General features: G+C 33.6%; 2 protein-coding genes across 2 annotated transcripts in view; both read left to right on the forward strand.

The window, feature by feature from the left end:
- The window catches only part of LOC136038153 (ankyrin repeat and LEM domain-containing protein 1-like), a gene marked incomplete in the record, with an annotated part of 40929 nt that extends 32178 nt beyond the window's left edge, over window positions 1-8751 (forward strand). The window contains 1 exon segment of the mRNA XM_065721199.1: window positions 3728-8751. Coding sequence (XP_065577271.1) covers window positions 3728-3891 — 164 coding nt within the window.
- Window positions 8752-13673: 4922 nt separating this feature from the next.
- Window positions 13674-18419, forward strand: part of LOC136038154 (complex I assembly factor ACAD9, mitochondrial-like) — a 59685-nt gene continuing 54939 nt past the window's right edge. Inside the window, exon 1 of the mRNA XM_065721200.1 lies at window positions 13674-13804. Within this exon, the coding sequence (XP_065577272.1) occupies window positions 13681-13804 (124 nt within the window). The 5' untranslated portion in view covers window positions 13674-13680. The remainder of the gene's footprint in view (window positions 13805-18419) is intronic.

Here is an 18419-nt window from a genome sequence, read left to right on the forward strand (position 1 = left end):
CTTATTCTGTAGTTCATGAGTCGTGTAACCTGTGTGAGATTATGCTTCAAGGTAGTTGCTACAAGTGAAGGGATTAACAACCTAGGTTGTTCATTTAGTTCTCTGGTTGAGTTGATGGAAACGAGGGCTAATTTATGAAGTGGAGAGATGTTGTGATATTCTATATGACTGTTTTTTACCCAAAATACCCATGATAGGGATTTTCGATACTAATGTTAGCAAGTAATCGACGGTTTGGTCGTCTTCCCAAGCGGGCTTTCAATTAACTAAAACCATCGCTTATATCTCTTAACCTTATTAAATAAAAAAGACATGTTAAACTGAAAGTAAGATGCAATGTTAAACCGAACAGAAATTATTCTGTATATGAAAAAGGCTGCCCTCTCCTGAATACCCCGTTCTCTACGCTAAGCGTCTTAAGTGCCTTTAAAAAAGCTTATAAGTATAATAAAATGGGTATATGAAAGAGGCTGCCCTCTCCTAAATACCCTGCTCTTTACGCTAAGCTTCTAAGCACCTTTAAAAAAGCTTGGGAGTGTAATAAAACGGGTATCGTGTTTTAGGAGTCGTTCTTATGGAATTGAGACAAAATGTCAAACTTCAGCGTAAAGAGCGGGATATTGGAGAGGGGGCAGTCCAATAATTTCTGTTCGTTTTAAGTTTAACGTTGTTCCTTTCTTTCAGTTTAAAAAACTTGTTCTTTTATTTAATTTCTGGTCGTTTTCCAAATAATAAATGAAAATCCACATCTTCTTCCATGGAACCCCCCCCCCCCAAAAAAAAAAAAAGAACAAACAAAACACACAAATAAAATACCTGCATGAAATGTTCCGTATGCATGAAATGTTCCCGTGTATAATCTTTCTCCCTGGAAGTTACCATTGGAAAACTTTCATCCTCACTGGAAATCCCCCCAGAAGATTTCTTGCGGACGATTCCACCTGAAAAACTCCTTGTCATTATTTCATTTTAAAAAGACTTTTTATTTTATTCCATCCCTATGAGATAAATTTTCCTCTGAAATCAACCCCCCCTCCCCCGAATGGAAAGTTTCTAAGTTGGGAAATTTCCTCAGAGAATTTCTCCAGGTAATCTCTCATACCCCCCTCCCTCCGGTGAAAATTTTCCCCGGGTAATTCTTCCAGAACATCTTTATATGTGATATTAAGTCGCTAAAGAGAAAGTATAATTCTCTTAGGAAATTTCCCTGTGTAAAATTTTCCTTGGAAAGCTTATCCCCCGAATTTTCCCTCCCAACAAAAAACTCTCCCGCACCAACCTTGTCAGTAAACCCATTAGAACCTGGAATGATGAGATCCAGTGTTGCACACGCTTCAACCAATGGCGGTTTTGCAAAATTGTATGGTACCTCAAAAACTCTGTTTCTGTTTCAAATGAGAGGCGAGATATATCAATCAATTAGATCGAGTAAGCAAATTGTAAACTGGGAAAAGTGTTAAGAAAAAACATAGGCCGATTGTTGAAAACGTAATTCTTCACGTTAAGGAACAGCTTGCCCTTTGAGGACAAAAGATTCAGGGTTCTCTTTTGATTTCGAAACCGGAATCATTTCATAATGATTGTAATCTCAAGCTCCTTTATAGTGAAAGCAAAATATAGTGACGAAATTTGGGAGAAAATATATTGTTCTTTCGTCACAAATGCCACAGATGCTTCTCCAGTGATTCAGAATGATCTCATTGGTGTATGTAGTAAACTGATTCACTAATCTATTCTCAAGAAATAAATGCAAACCCCTGCTCTTGGGTGATTGCTTTCAAAGCAGTGTATACTGTGTTTCTATGTTCGCAGTGTTTCGATGTTTGCTGGGAAAGCAATGGATGTTTGCAAAACTGAGTAGCGATCTGTTGCGTCTGCCATATCTCTGCTGGAAATCTTCATGAAAATCTTCAGTTTTGTATCGCTTACTAATTTATTCAGACAAAATATTCTTCAATCTTTTAACTCATTGAAATCCTTGAGCTTGATCTGAAGAAGATCGTTGGTCTAGGTTATGATGGGGCAACAGCGATAAATGACCATCTCGGGTATTCAGGCTGTTATAAGTGAATAGTACCAGAAGGCACTTTACATACACGGTAGCACACACAGATACAGCCTTTTCTTTTCTTTCGTCTGTTCAATTCAAAGTGTTTCAGCTATTCTTCCAAACCCTATCGCATGTCTGCGAAGATCCTGGATCTCAAATTAAAAATCAATGAAAACTTATTGGACTCATGGAAACGGAATCTAATGTAACTCTGCAAAACAAGATGGAAAGATCGCGACGATTCTATTATGTGTTATTTTTAGCTCTATTGATTTACTTTTCGTTTTCTTGAAGATCTTGGGAAGTATCAATATAAAAACATCTGTAAAGCTGATGCAGCTCTTAGATACCATGAACTAATCTGCGAACTACCATGAACTAGTTTGCGAGATATTCCCATATGGCAAAAGGACTTTTCTACCTGACGCTTCCCTTGTGTTAGACTCTGCTGTCGGTCCACAGCCAATCAGCTACCGCTTGAAACCATTGAAAGACTGTCTTTCCTATAGTATTAGCAATGCAAGAAAAAGCTGCTACCAATTTGTCTGTTTTGAAGAAGCTTTTATAAATAGGAACTGAACAAAAAAAAACTTAGTTTCTCATTTTTTTTTATTTTGTACTCCACTTAATCATCTTTATTTGGGTAATAAATAAATCAGTATTGTCGTTTCTATTTCGTCCTATTCTCAAACAAAGAAAAAGTCTGGCTGAGGAAGTTTACGTCTTCAGACTTCTACGAGAGGATTATGTTGCCGTAATTTATCTTTGTAGTAACTTGCGCTTCGTAGCCTGCATTGAGTATGCCCTTCGAATCTATTATCGGTATAAATCAAGATTAACATACAGTTTGTAGTATTTTGCAGGTGTGGGGCTGGCGGAGGGGGGAGGGGAAAACTCTTAAGGACTCTTGGTGGTAGAAAACGGCATGAATGAATTAATAGTCTTAATGGTCTTAATAATTAATGAATTAAGTCTTCTTTTCCAAGGACTTTACTTCGTCTCGGCTTGTATATACCAGGGTTGCCAATTTGCACACTTTTCGTGTGCATTGCTTTCCTTTTTACCTCATTACACTTTTTTGCTCCAGGGACCGCAATTGCATTCTTATTGCCAATTATTAGCTAATTTGTCAAAAATTTAAAAGTTTTTTGGCGGAACCCTTCTTTGGAGATATAATAAAGAATTTGTTTTATTAACTTTACTATGATTTATTAAATTTTTAAGTACTTTACTGGTGTTTTTCCGCGCCTTACCAGCTTCCTTTGCTGATTTTCTAGAAGTCTTAGGACTCATAGTCAATGATTCTTTGACGAAATCCAGTTTTTGAAATGAACAGCGTTTACAAATTTCGGCCTGTTTTTACAAGCTGGATTTCGTGCAGTTTTTGTTTTCGGGGGAACTCAAAATCTCCTTGTCAAATATAAATATTCTGCACTTAATCTATTCGAAATCAGACATATACCCAAGAGGGTCCTTGAACCTACCTAACGTATAAAGTGATTCGCAATTTATTTCATAATGTCATATAACATACTTACATGGCTGCCTACGTGCCTGTTAATGCCTGAATTTATATTTTTTTTTTTATTTAAGTGGTACAGCTTTCCTATAGCGCCTCCCCCCACTAGCTTTGTTGCTGTGTATTTTTTAATTTAGTATTTTTTTTGTGTGTTTTAGGTATTAAAGCATTGACAAATGCCAAAAAAGGAGAATATTATGGAGTAATTGGAAACTGGCGACATTCTCAAAGAAGAGATCTAGGCGTGTGGCTACTCCATCAAGCACTACTTGTATTTTTAGCTGAAGGAGAACGCCACATCAAACCAGTAGATTTGGTTTAGTCATCTAAACTTAATTACCGAAATAAATATAATTAAACTGAAAGGGCTGGAAGGGCGGGGTGAGTAGCCTTCAGACAGATAATAACAGACATTCATTGAAGACAAATGCTTGCAGAAGCAAGAGTTCATTACCAAAATAATTTGATAGTTAAAAAAAGTACTTTTATTTTTTTTTTGCTTTAAAATGTTTTTTGTTTTATCCTTTATTTTATTTTTTCGAAAAAGAGTTGTAAATTGATAAGAGATGGAAAAAGTGGTTCGGGTAGGATGAGGAACATTGGGTTTGAAATCTAATGTTATTTTGTATTGAGTGATTAGTCGAACAAAAATTGCTCCGAGGCGGGGAAGCAGGAGTTTAAAAAGAATTCTTGGAGATTTTATTTTTATTTAATGCTATAAAACTTGAAACTGTGCATGCTTTTTTTTTTTTTTTTTTTTTTTTTTTTTTTTTTTTTTTTTTTTTTTTTTTTTTTTTTTTTAATAATCGTTCTGCACCAAATCTTGACTTTCTTCTCAAAATATTTGACAAAATCCATAATATCTGAAAAAGATATAAATTGCAGTTTTGGGAGGACAAGTCTTTCATATGAACTTTGGGTGGGTCAAGTTACCCCTCCCTCGTCTGTTGGAGCCACTGGTAAGAGCTAATATGTACGTTATGTCTTTGGGGATCGAAGCCTAATCCGATCTATGTGGTAGAGAAATAGGTGGGGCGTCACTAAATTCTTGTCATAAAATTTACCAAAAGAGGGTACGAATCTCAGTCAAACCATAAGGCAAGTAAGAAGAAGTGTCTTAGTTATGCCTTTCGGGTGTCTGAATATAGTCTATCCTCTGTGGTTGGAGGGGGGGGGGCTCTACGCTCATGAAATCAGAACATTTGACTAAAAAGAATATTGAATCTCAACAAACTGTGTGAGTAGAAATACAAATAATGCTCTTGAAAAAAAAGAAGGAATTATGACTTGCAATGTTTGGCCATGATTTTGGGTCGGTGCTGTTTTACTTCTTAAAAATGTCTTCCCTGTCTTCTAACGGAATGCTAATAATTGCCTTCTTGTTCTTGTTGGGTTTTTTTCGTATTTCCATTTCTTTTCTTTTTCTATATCCATTATTGTGTAATTGAATTCTTACGTGTTTTCTGTGTCAAATTTAGACACATTTTGTTTGACATATTTTATTTTTGCCTTTTTTTAACGGATTGTTTATGAATCAGGAAATGAAAAGGATGAGTATGTCGGAGAGTATCCTATCTGATGTATATATGTGTAGTAGTCTCTTGTGGCTTTACTAAATGAAAGGAGGAAAATCGTGACTGAACCTTAAGTTCAAAAAAAAGTCGTTTATCTCTGTACGTCCTACTTAAATTAAACCTATCGAGAACAATATTTTTTTTTTGCTTGAGAAATTGTTTGGGTCTCAGAAAATTTAAATTATTATTTATTATATTGCAATCCAGCTGAGTTAAAAGTTTGAAAAAATTGATTTTGCAATGTAAGCCAATTATTTTTGCTAAGATCTTGCCATTTTCCCTCTTAATTGTGAAAATCATACTGTGATTTATGTTTTCAGTATGTAGCAATATGGTAGTAATGGCTTGAAAAAAATCATTGTTTTTAAATTGAAGGATAAGAGGGAGATTGACTCAATCTAACTAGGCTACCTAATTGAAGAAAAATTTGCGTGCAAACAAGTATAAAATAATCTGTGAAAAAATTTTTCAGCCGTATTTATTTGTACTTGAAGTCAAAATAGCGTATTTGTTTTAATAAAAAAAAATTGTAGAAGAACGATTGGAGCGTGGATCAAATATATGCATCTATTTCTAAATAAATACATCTTTTGAAACAGAAAGACACTCTAGCAATAGATTCCGTTTTGTTACTTCAGTACCTTTAGCTGCACTAAGCCCTAAGCCTTTTTCCCTCATAAGGATGTTTAGCTAGACAAAGCTCATGAATTCCAGAATTGCTGCTAAGATAAGGAACAGTTAAGTTCCCTTACCAACAGTTTTAACAAAGTTTATGACAACTTTTGAAAGGGTTTGGAAAGTGTGGTTCCATAAAAGGGCAGGAAAAGGTATAATCATAAATATAATTTTTAGAAATACTTTTTATAAATGTCTGGCTATATTATTTTTTATGTATGACTGTGACAAAGCAAAAGGAATTTACTTTGTCACACACAAAACACAAAATTTGTTTTTTGTTAGCAAAAAAAATTACTTGTATGTTGACCTTTCTTGAAGGCCTATACATATATCTTCCTTAATCAAAAACTGGTGCCGTACTTAAGTTTACAAAAAAAAAAGAAAGAAAAAACTAAAAAACGATACCTGATTCAATAATGCGTCAAAGACGATGCGAGAAGTCCTTTATCTCCCTTTGTGTAACTATGCATTTTTTTCGTAGTTAGTTGCCCCCCCCTTAAAAACTTATGAATAACTTATACTAAATTTATCGGTTGTCAAAATATTTTAATAATGTTGGGAGACCTAATTATCTTGTCTCTGTTTCATTTATATAAATAGTTAGATAGTTGAAGTTTTATGCTTGGAAATAGCTAGGGATGTAAATTTACATTTCTATTTGGCCTTCTCATAATGTCTTACAAAAAAATATCCTTCGATTGAAGCTCGTAATTAAGTTAAAACATCCAAAAATTACACTGTCTTTATTCAAAACAGTAAAAAATGCTACCCAATATCGGAATAAGTCTTAAAAAACAGCTGAAAATTTTGCTGTTACCCACTCCGATTCATCAGTTCTCTTGTCGCGCCACTTTATTGGTGACTCTTCATATATTAACTTGTTTCTTGTAATATATGATCTTTTAAAATGCCTTAGATAGATATAGTTTTGTGTGCCTCTCATGTAATGTTGTGCTTCTTGATTACTTTTCAATTAGTTTTTATTTTTGCTTCTTTTGATAGACTTCTTTTATATTATATCATCTAGTCGACTCGGTAATTACACCAAGTTTTGCCGGAATGAAATAGAAAAACTGAAATAAGATGACGTAAAAAATAATATATGTATAGTGAATATTATGGCTTCGTACTTATTTTTTTTATGGTCTTTTTATTTTTGTTTGCTTAGAGTTCATTTAGCTTTGTGCTTTGTTTTACCTTTTGACATCGGTAGTGTACTTATTTTGCCATGTGACTTTTTAATTTATCGTTTTGAAAATCAAGAAACGGCTAAAAACAAACGATTGAGATGTTTAGCCAGAGAAATAAAACACCATAAAAACAGGGCATATTGGCAAATACTTCTGCTAAGCAGTTGTCAATTCCAAAATTATTAAAATGAATTTTAAAAACCCATCTCGATTACAAAGAAACACAATGTTCTTGAAAATCTGAAAATAAAATCTAATAATTCAGACCTGTTAAATAAAAAAAAAGAAGATCTGCCCTAATATGCAACGGTAACGGAATTTAGAAAAAAAAATATACAGTCAAACATCCGATAAAAAATTGATCCAATCCATGGTTTTGATAGTTTTCTTTGTTTTTTTCTTTTCTTTTTTTTTGCTGTCTCTTGGTTTGTATATATAAATTGGACAAACACAACAATATATTGGCAAATACTTCTTCCTTCTTCTTCAATGAAAAACAAAATGAATGAAAAAAAAAGAAAACAAGGAATCAAAATTTGATTGCAAATGGTTTTGCTTTTTGCCATTTCCTTGTTTCGTTCACTGTATTTCGCCAACATAGTCTTATGCCTTATCGAATTTGTAGTCCCATTACAATTATTTAGAAAAGGAATAATACCTCCCAATAGATGATAGAAAATGTCTGACAGTTGAGATTTCACTAAAAAATATAAAAGCAAAAGATGATAATACCTGAATATGTTTTTAGTCAGAAACATTTAGCGAACATCAATTCCTTGAATTTGGTAAATACAAGGAGAAAAGACCTTGCCCCATCCGATAAACCTCATATTTTCCATGTAATTTCTGAAGATTCGCTGATTTTATCGCTTATTTTTGCTGTAATTTGGCGGTTTTGATGAAACATACCAATTAGTAAATTCTTGTGTGTGTTCCTGTGCAAATCTTAATTAAATAATTCTTAAAATTTAAATCTTGTAAAATAAATACATTTTCCACCCCCAATTGGCTCGATCGGTGGAATGACTGCTATAAAACCCCGTACAAGTCGTCACCATGGTCAAAGTTGCTGGCTCGTGTGTTGGGTTTGGCAAACCATAGAGTTAGGCCAACTACTGACACAATTACAGAAGCATGGATTTCAACTATATTTCTTTTTTCATAAGAGAATCCTGCCTAAAAGGAATGGAAAAGGGAATGATAGAAGCTAATACTACTTAGTAATTAACACTAAATTAAGTACAGGATATAAAATAGAAATGAAGAAAAGAAGAAAAGAAGTTCTGAAAATGAAAACAATTTTGTGAATACTCATCTCAAAGGCACGGAACTAAAGGCTACTCCTTGAGTGTGCCTCTTCTGTAAACTCATCTGGGAGAATAGTTTACTTGGGCAGTGTTCATCTAAGCAATTGGTATTTTAACCAGAAAAGGCAATTTAAACGTTCACCTTGTCTCAGTTCAACTTCAGTTGTTTGCTTTGAGTCAAACTGCAGATACAGAGACCACTGCTGACACACAGGGTGAAAATTCAGATATTGAAGTCCGCACATTCGAAGGCGAAGGTGGTATTTGGTATTAATTTGTGCTTTGGTATGCTACTTTTGTGTTATAGTTATTTATGTTTTTACTTTTTTGCCAGAAAAGAAAAATGTTGCCCAAGTGTTAATATAGTAGGTCTTTTTCTTTAATCCAAGTTTGTGTTTTGTAACAAATAGTTTGATTAAACTTGCTTTATTTACTTGTTAATTATTTATCAATAGGTTGGTTTCTGTATTACGATTCTGCATGCGTGTACTCTAGTCCAATAAAACAAGGGGCTAGGAGGAAGAATTCCCTGGGCTCTAGCCTCAGTGGTCTGAAGCTTAATCCAACTAACATGTGTGAATCATATGTAGTGCGATAGCGCTGCCTAAGTAAAGAGCGATATGGGCGCAATGTTGTTGTTTTTTTACCAAGGCACTTCATATAGAAGGATTTGCAGTAGAAACTTTGAAAGGGACTCATTTCGTTGTAAAGTAAAATGGCTAGTGCCCTTTTTCATAGCCGAAGGTGATTGGAGGGCACCCAGCCCCCTCCCCAAGTCCATCATTTCCCCAAGCACATCCAACCAAGATTTTGAGATAGCCATTTTATTCAGCTTCGTTGAAAGGTCGGGAAATTATGTCTTTGAGGAAGACAATTCTACCCAATCATACATTGGATTTTACGTATACTTTGAATGTTATCTGATTCCTACGATCGTAGTCTGTGCAATTGCGCTGCCTAAGTATAGAGTGATGTGGGCACAATGTATTATTTTTTAGAACAGGGTTGTCCTCCTATATGAAGTGTATCAAGCCATTTGAATTAAAAGTGAATTAAAATCAAGTAGTTGCTGGCATCAAGCCATGGCTAATTGTAGAAAAAGCCAAGACAGATAGTGCGAATGAGTGAGAGGCAAATCTGGCATAAGCCTTTTTTAGGATTATAAAAAAATAATGTCAGTTCATTTGTTGATAGATAAATCTATCTATCATCCGTCCATGCGTCATTCCTGGGGCAGAACTAAGGTAGATAGTCATAGAACTAAGGAATGAAAAAGTTGGATTGATTTTTGGTTGAAGTGGGACGGACAATGTCCACTGGACTTGTATGTAAAATCTTGGACTGAATTTGCTTGGACTCACAGGTGAACAAATGCAACCTAAGCCTAATAGGCTTGGCCGCTTGTAGTCTAAAGGTGGAACACCATGTCATAGGATTAACACGTGACCAACAAGTCCTCTGGACTCGCAGGCGAACGGTGAAACCTATAGTTTTCCAAGCTTTTGGTTGAAATTTAGTAAAGATTTAAAAAAGTGCTCACTCGATGGATATCACAAGTTTTATTGCCCTTTCATATTATAGAAATTAATAGCAGGGCAACCAGTCCCTCTCCCATGCCAGTCATTCCCCCAATATATCCAATCAAAATATTGATATGCCTGTTGAGGGTAAGGGTAGTAAGTTATCCCTGCAGGGCATATAAGGTTTTATGGAGAGATGGTTGCATAAACTTTGGAGGGGGCTCATTGGATCGGAAATGGAAAGTTCTAGTGTTTTTTTTTAAATAATGTAAAATGATTGGAGGGCAAAAAGACCCCTCCCCACGCCTATTAGTTCCCCAGACACGCTAATCAAAATTTTGAAACAGCCATTTTGTAATGTATTTTAAAGGTCTAGTAATTATGTCTGTGGGGATGACATCCCCCATGACCCTCAGGGCAAGGGCTATAAGCTATATTAGTTGCCAATTGTTAACATTTTAGGTTCTTATAGAAAGGCTGGTTGTATAAAATTCGGATGTGGCTCATTCAGTTGGAAATCAGAAGTCCTGGTGTGGCTTTTAAGAGTCACAAGTGATAAGAGGGCAACTAGCCCCACCCTGCGTCTGGGATAGCCCTTCTATTCAAAATAATCTAAAGATCATATAAAAGACCTTCAGGGTTGAAATAACCCCTCAGATCCTGGGGTCAAGGGTTGTAAGTTATGCGGCGAAGGCATATAAGGTCTTTATGTAATGTTTGGTCGTATAAACTTTTGAATAGGGTTCATTTGATTAGTCAATCAAGATTTTGAGACGTCTACTTTCTTCAGCATTGTTAAAAGATCTTGTAATTTTTCCTTTGGGGACGTCAACCCCTTCACAGTTCCCAGAACAAGGGCTTTAAGTTGTGTAATTTGTTCACTATTTACATATAGTATGTGTTATTGAGAAAAATATGCATATTTGACCCTTACTTTCCATAAAGACAAAGGGCATTCAGGTGAGCCTTTTAGAGAAGATTGAGGGGAGTGTTGAACAAAATCAAAACATGTTATGTGTATATGGGCTGTTATGTGAACGTAGCTCAAGAATGACTGAGTATATTAATTTGGAACTTTCAGAAAATGATAAGGGAGATGATCAATTGCCCAAAGAGTAATAATTGTACGCTACTACTACTGCTATAACTACCACCACTACTACTTCTACTGCTACAACCACATTGTTAGATTTAAAATAATGATAGGAACTTTAAACTAAATCAAAAGACACTGTGTGCATGCACATTACCGAAAGAGTGTGTATAGAATGGATTTGAGTATTAAGTTAGAATTTTCATAAAATGCTCAAACGGGAAGATCAATTCACCGAAAGGCAATATGTGCATGCTACTACCGCTGATACATTTACTGCTGCTGCCACTTCAACTACTACCTTTATTGCAACTACTTATAAGACTGAGTGCATCAAGATGAAAATCACAAAAGTATATAAATATACAAGTTATAAAAAGGATATATCAGCAATGTCATAGCAACGGCTAATTATTTTAAGTTGAAAGTTCCAGTACTTGATGAAATGATGCTCAAATCACCGAAAGACAATACATATACTATTAATACTACCACTGCATTTACTGTAACTAATGACACTAAGAGTATTAAGGTGAAACTTTTAGGGAACGTTCAGGAAGAGGCTCAATTAAGCTAAAAAAAACTATTCATGTTGGTTTTCAAAAGGGCATTTAAGCACTATCATAGGCAGTTCCGCTCTGTTATGACCAAAAATATCATTGATACTTTTAGAGGAGCTAATCCAATTCAGGATTAAAAAACTATAGTGCGCTTTTAATATTAAAAGGAGATTGGAGGACAAACAGCCCTCCTCCGGAGGCCATTCATTTTCCAAACACATACAAGTAAAATTTTGAGACATCTATTTTGTTCAGCATAGCTAAAAGTCCCATCAGCTATGTCTCTAGGGATATTGAGTATGTCAACCCCCCACAATTATGCAATTGCCCCATAATTCTATAAAAATAAATTTTGCTTTAAACCTAAAGCAAAAGGCACTGTGTGTATGGTTTCCAATAAAAACCTCAGCAGTACATCAAGAACAACTGGGGGTGCTAATTTGAAATTTTCGGGGCTACCACTACTGCTACCTCTGCACTTACAATTTAGATAAATAAAAATATTTTAAGTGTATTGATGTTGTCAAAGAGCATAGATAGAATTTTTTGGGAATGATATTAGGTTTTATATTTCAGGCCAACTTGAGGAGGTATAAACTTAAATTTAGCAATACTATTTGTGTCAGGATTAAAAATTGCTGAAAAAGTTTTTCCAACATACAAATAGCAAGCCAAACTAACGATTTCTATAGAAAAAAAGAAAAGATATAAAATGCTATTTTTTCTATAAAAAAGGATATGTTAATGAAAAATAAACAGAAATTAATGTAAAAACCTTTTCCACGAAACAAGTTTTTCAAAGAAAAGTAAAGAGCTTGACTAAGCCGAAAGTAAGCAGAAATAAAATCAAATAACCTTCCCCAGCGTAAAAGTACCACAAATCATCATATAAAAAAAATGAAACTCAAAACGAATAGAAATTGCAATAAATAATAGTTTTGGGTGTATTTTCACTCTTTTGTGTTGTGCTCAGCAGCTGCACTGGAAATTATAGATCAGTCGATTGTCATGTTTAACCAAAATACATACAATTTCCTTGCTTATAGCCCAAACAGACAGTAAGAGCTGACGGAATGTTAAAGGTTCGTTAGTATTACTAGCCCTGCTAGCTGTATCACTGTAAAACACGCTGGTTGGCAATAAAAAACGTAATTAAAACGTTTGCTCGAGCAGTGGTAAGCTTTAATTTTACATATTCAGTCCATTATGGCTGAAAGAATATCATTTGCTAATGCACTGTATGCTTCTTTAGAGAACAATTCCGTACATTTATGTTATTTGTTCCGTGCACAAATTTTACCGATAATGAACATACTCAACAGGAAATTTCACAGTGAAACAGTTAGAGTGCATACCTTTTTGGAAAAAGTAAAATTCGTATTCGAAGAAATAATGTCTTACTTTATCGAAAGGAAAAGTTAAAATACTTGGAACAGACATATTGTTATAGAAACCGCAGTTTGTTTTATGGCACAGTACATTGTTGACAATGTGTGCAGTCTTTACTGCAATACTTAGTCAGAAAGTGCCTTTATTGTATCTGATTGCAGTTTTTATACCTATTATATTTAAAACGAATGATATATATTTGTTAACTTTGTTGTTACACAATAACGTGAATCAAATTACGGAGCCCAGGCTCCTTGGCTTCTGTCGCCAATAAACGAAAATGTATTGGATGAAAAAGATTTATTTTCAATCTTCCTAATACAGAAATAATAAGTGGTATCTTTCAAAATTTATTAAAGGAGTGACAAATTTTTCGATGAAAAACAAAAAAAGCCTTTTCAAAATTGTCGCTGGTGATCCAGTAATTATACTAGCTCAAAAAATGGACTCCATAATTACCAGGAAAAAAACTGGGTTTTGAATGGACAAAGAAAATTTTTTATAACAGTTAATATTTTGATTAGACCCCTGATAATCAATTTTTCGCTTGAAAAAAAAAAACAATCTAAAAGTATTTTTCAACATCAAAGTGGGGGGTGTAACCCCCTTCCTATATGTGCTTCTATATAGAATGTAATAAAGAAATAAATCAATTTAATTACATAGATAAAGACTGATGAAGCAGCTAAATTATAATTTTAGTAATTTCTTGGCTGATTTAGCGATTTTTCAAGAATCTAGTGATGTATTTGCTGATTTAGTAATTTTTTCCAAGAATGATTTTTTTTTGTAACGCCGTAATGCAACCTTGTCTTCGCGGTTTTCTTCAAAATACAAAAATGAGGAATTGTAGAACTGTTTTTTCTAGTATAAGAAATAATCATTTGACAGGACCGGAAAGGTCTTTTTCCTTATGTACTTCACGTAAGATCTCAGCTCTTCTCCAGAGTTGTACTCATTTCAATGACTAGATCCAAGGTTCAACTCTACTCATTTCCCCTGAAGTTCTAATTTCTACTGAATCCCTTCAAATGACCTATTCCTTTCTTATTTAATTATGACCTGCTTTTGTTTGGCCCTGTTTTTCTACAGGTTAATCCATCACCTGTTTAGTTTGTTTTGGTTGGATGGCCAAAATTAGAAATATTTGGAGTAGCCTATCTTTTAAACATGGCATTAGTTTTGATTTTAATCTTTCTTTGGTAAAATTCTAGTTAATTGACTTCTTGCTATCTCAGAAAGGGTTTAGGCTAGGAAAATGAAACTTTCAGGGATGAATCTACAGACTAAAGTATGTCCTCGGAAGGTTTTTTGAAGAAACTACCTCCACTCCTTCTCCCTCTAGAGGGCCATGACCTTTAAAAATATGTGTGTTATAAAAGTGAAACCTTGCAAAATAGATCTTCTGCTTAATTGAAGTACAACAAAATTGTTTTCAGCTTCATAACTTAAAGATATGCAAATACATTTCCTAAATAAAAAAAAAAAAGATTGATATGGCTCAAAATTCTACTCAAATAACAGGAATTGTATTTTCAGTACTAAAGGCAGAGAAAAAGCAACTACTAACTGAAAATTAAGGTAAAATGTTGTTTTGTCAAAATTTCTATAGGTATAGACCTGTCATGTAGGCAAATTTCAGGGCCCTCTAGAGGGAGAAGGATTAGAGATGGCTACTTTGAAATACCTTCCCAGGACACACTTTAGCCTGTAGACCCATCCCTGAAAGTTTCATTTTCCTAACCTAAACCCTTTCTGAGATAGCAGGAAGTCAATTAACTAGAATTTTACCCTTTCTTTAATTACAGCTTTAGAAATTTGGATTGCAACACCTTTTGTATTCTCACAGAAGGTTGATAATTATAGTCATTGGTCCTTTAGATTGGCTACTAAGCAACAAATATTATCCCTTATTCTTAGATAGAAAGCACTATAAGGTCAAGCAAAAGACAATATTGTGTTTCCTCTAAACATGGAGAACTCTTTACTCCTTTTCTATAAAGATTTAATTTCTTGTAAATTCCTTGAAATGACCTAGACTATTCCTTTCTTATTTAATTATGACCTGCTTTTGTTTGGCCCTGTTTTGTTAAGGATCAATACATGACCTGCTTTGTTTGTTTGTGTTAGATGGCCAAAATAAGAAATATTTAGAGTATCTTTTAAGCATGGTATTAGTTCCATTTTAACCTTTCTTTAATTACAGCTTTATAAATTTGGATTACAAATTTTATTGTACACCCACAGCAGGTGTACAACATTTGACAATTATAGTTGTGGGTCCTTTATATACTAAGCAACAAATATTATTATTTATTCTTAGATAGAATAAAAAGCACTATAAAGTCAAGCAAAAGACAATATTATGTTTCCTCTAAACATGGAGAACTCTTTAATCCTTTCCTATGAAGTTTTAATTTCTTCTGAATCCCTTCAAATGACCTATTCCTATCTTTTTTAATTATGACCTGCTTTTGTCTGGCCCTGTTTTGTTGTAGGTCAATATGTGACCTGTTTTTTTGTTTGTTTAGATGGTCAAAATAAGAAATATTTGGAGTATCTTTTAAACATGGCATTAGTTTGTTTCTTAATCTCTCTTTAATTACAGCTCTAGAAATTTGGTTTACAACACCTTTTTATATTTCCACAGAGGATGTACAACATTTGACCATTATAGTCTTTGGTCCTTTATATACTAAGCAACAAATATTATCTTCTATTCTTAGATAGAAAGCACTATAAAGTCAAGCAAAAGACAATATAATGTTTCCTCTAAACATGGAGAATGATAAAAGGTCATCTGTATGGCTTTAAACATCAAATTATTGTATGAATAAAGCTATACAAATGACTTTTTCATTTTTCCCTTTAATGTATATGATCCAATAAAATGTCATGCAGAAGACCATATACTACTCTACTTATACATAGAGAAAACAACAAAAACTCAACCTACAGCCAACTCAACAAAAATTCAACCTGTAATTGTGGCAGATGAGCACTGTAAACTATAGTAGCCTAACTTTTGGATTTTGCTGTGTCACCCTTGCCTTAGCAGTCTGGGTAGCACTATACATCTTTTATTTACTACACATCTTTACACAATTTTACAGCAGCTTTATGAACTTTTTTTGAGGTTGTACACTCAGTATTGTACAAAAGAGAGATGAGCCACTACACATCTGGACTGGCTGATGGTCTTGGTGTTTATCCATGATTTCAACCCAAGTTGTCTTGAGTTGAAACTCAACAAAACAACAAATTAGTCTCTATCTCATGGATAAGATGAATTATTAACCTTAGCTAAGACTATTTGCTTACAACTATTTGAAGAGATTGTAGAAATAACTAGGTATTAGGATTTGTAGACTGTCAAATCTGTTCCTGGATTTCCTAGGGCATGCTTCACTTTAGTCAATTAAACCAGATCATAATCATTACTGTAAATCAGACTTAGAAATGTATTCATTTTATTAGCTAGTTGGTCAATGTTTACTTTTTAATCAGAAAACCTGACTTGCATGTAAGTAGATACCAGTAGCTGGTCTGGCACTTTTTAAATATCCTGAAAACTCAAGAAGTGATGTTAGGTTAATCATACATAGTTTAATCATACACCAAAATATGATGAGAATATAATACTGTATTAACAAAATTATGGAAACCACAGAAGAAAAAATTATTGAAAGCAGGTCATCCAGAATGCATTATGTTAAATACCTAACCTAAAAACCTCTATAGATTAAATATTTAATCAAAATATACCTGTATTGTAGTTTTTCTCACTGAAACGAAGTTAATTATAACCAAATGCAAAAGGCAAACTGGTTTTTCTCAGATCACACAGATCAAACATCTTGAGTACTTTCAGTATATTTAACAAGTACTGCTGGGTCTTGTTCTTCTTGTTGTGCTGGGTTAGAATATATTTTTTGTCGGGATGGGTCTTTTTTGGTAAAGATCTGTCACTCAAAATTTTAAAAATGAGAAAGAATACAGATAAAGTTAAGGCAATGTTACATGGTGATATGTAATCATTTTCATGGTCATGATAACTGCTCTTACTATGTGTATGTATATTGTAATAACAATTTTATTTTTAACAGAAAGTAGTCAGAACCAAATTCTAAGACTTGCTACTGTGAAAATGTTGCCATTTCTTCAAAATTTCTTTTTCCATTAGCTCTCACAAAATTTGATGAAATTCAATAGCTCTCACAAAATACTTATGTTTAAAATTTTTGTTTCCTGTGGAATACTTTTAAAAGAAAAAAAACTCTAGCTTTTACAGACCAACTGTGATGAAAGCTAAAAAATTGAATTTGATAATAGACAAAATTTGGAGTGCATACAATTAAGTGTTGCAATGATGGTAGTGCTTTTACAACTTAGTACAATGTTTACAGCTCTATTGCAAATTATACATTTGATGAAAACCCAGCATCACCAAATGAATGGCAATTCACATATAAATTATGTAACATAGGCAAAATTTTTGCAACACTTATCCTTTCTAGCTAGTCAAATTCAAGACCCATTTTCAACTATCCCAATTACTAATAACAATTTTCTATTACTATGTTCAAATGTAACTGTTAGCTAACATGATTTGTAATTGTGCTTTACCCATACTATAGTCTCATTTGTAGATACAACCAAATTACAAATAAATACAGCACCAATAATGAATCCTGTGCATTAATTATGTGAAGTCGGTAATGCTCTGTTTTCAATTATAATTTTTTATGATCTGTTTATTAGGATATTTGTCTGAAGCAATGTTTTTAGATTAGAAGAAATAGCAGGCTGTAATGGCAGGTAATCTGTCTAAATGCTGACTCAGATAAAAGATGGGATGACAAACTGTTAGAATAAAATACTTGGTGTTGATGCAGGTTTTCCAAGCCAGTTTCTTGTTAATTGCAGTTTAGCTTCTTTTTTGCAACCATCAACTATTTAAAAATTTTGGCTTTTAATCAACAGATAAAAAGTGACTTATGCTTAAAAACTGATATATTTTTTTCAACTGGTAAAAAAAACAACTTTTTTTTTATGAACAAGCTATCCTGTGGGTCAAGCACAACAGTTAGTGGGAATACATTAGCTGGACTGGGAATATAAAAATGGGGTCATTAAATATGAGTTAATAGGAAGACACTTACTGGTTCTATTTTTCAAATTTTATTTGAACCCAGAATTAATCAATGATTTTTTCTAACAACATTTTAGATTGTTAGAGATTTTTGCTAACAATTCCTAGTAACTTTCTTCTGTGTTAGCTGAAGCACAAATGCTAGAAAAATTGCTACTAGTATTTTTTGTCACCTGATGCAGATCTATCATCTTGCAAAAAAAAATAACGGGAATTTTAACAGTCAAACTAAAAAAAAACTATGAAGTTTTAAGGCCATTATCTTCTGTTTTTGTCTATGGGAGGGGAATTACTCCTGCCCCCCCTGTATAGGTATGTGATTTTAAAAGTATGTACTACATGGATCATGTTAGCCTATATATTTTACTATCAAGAAAAATCTAATTT

Source organism: Artemia franciscana, chromosome 17 (assembly GCF_032884065.1).
Source record: "Artemia franciscana chromosome 17, ASM3288406v1, whole genome shotgun sequence".
NCBI classification, from domain to species: Eukaryota; Metazoa; Arthropoda; class Branchiopoda; order Anostraca; family Artemiidae; genus Artemia; species Artemia franciscana.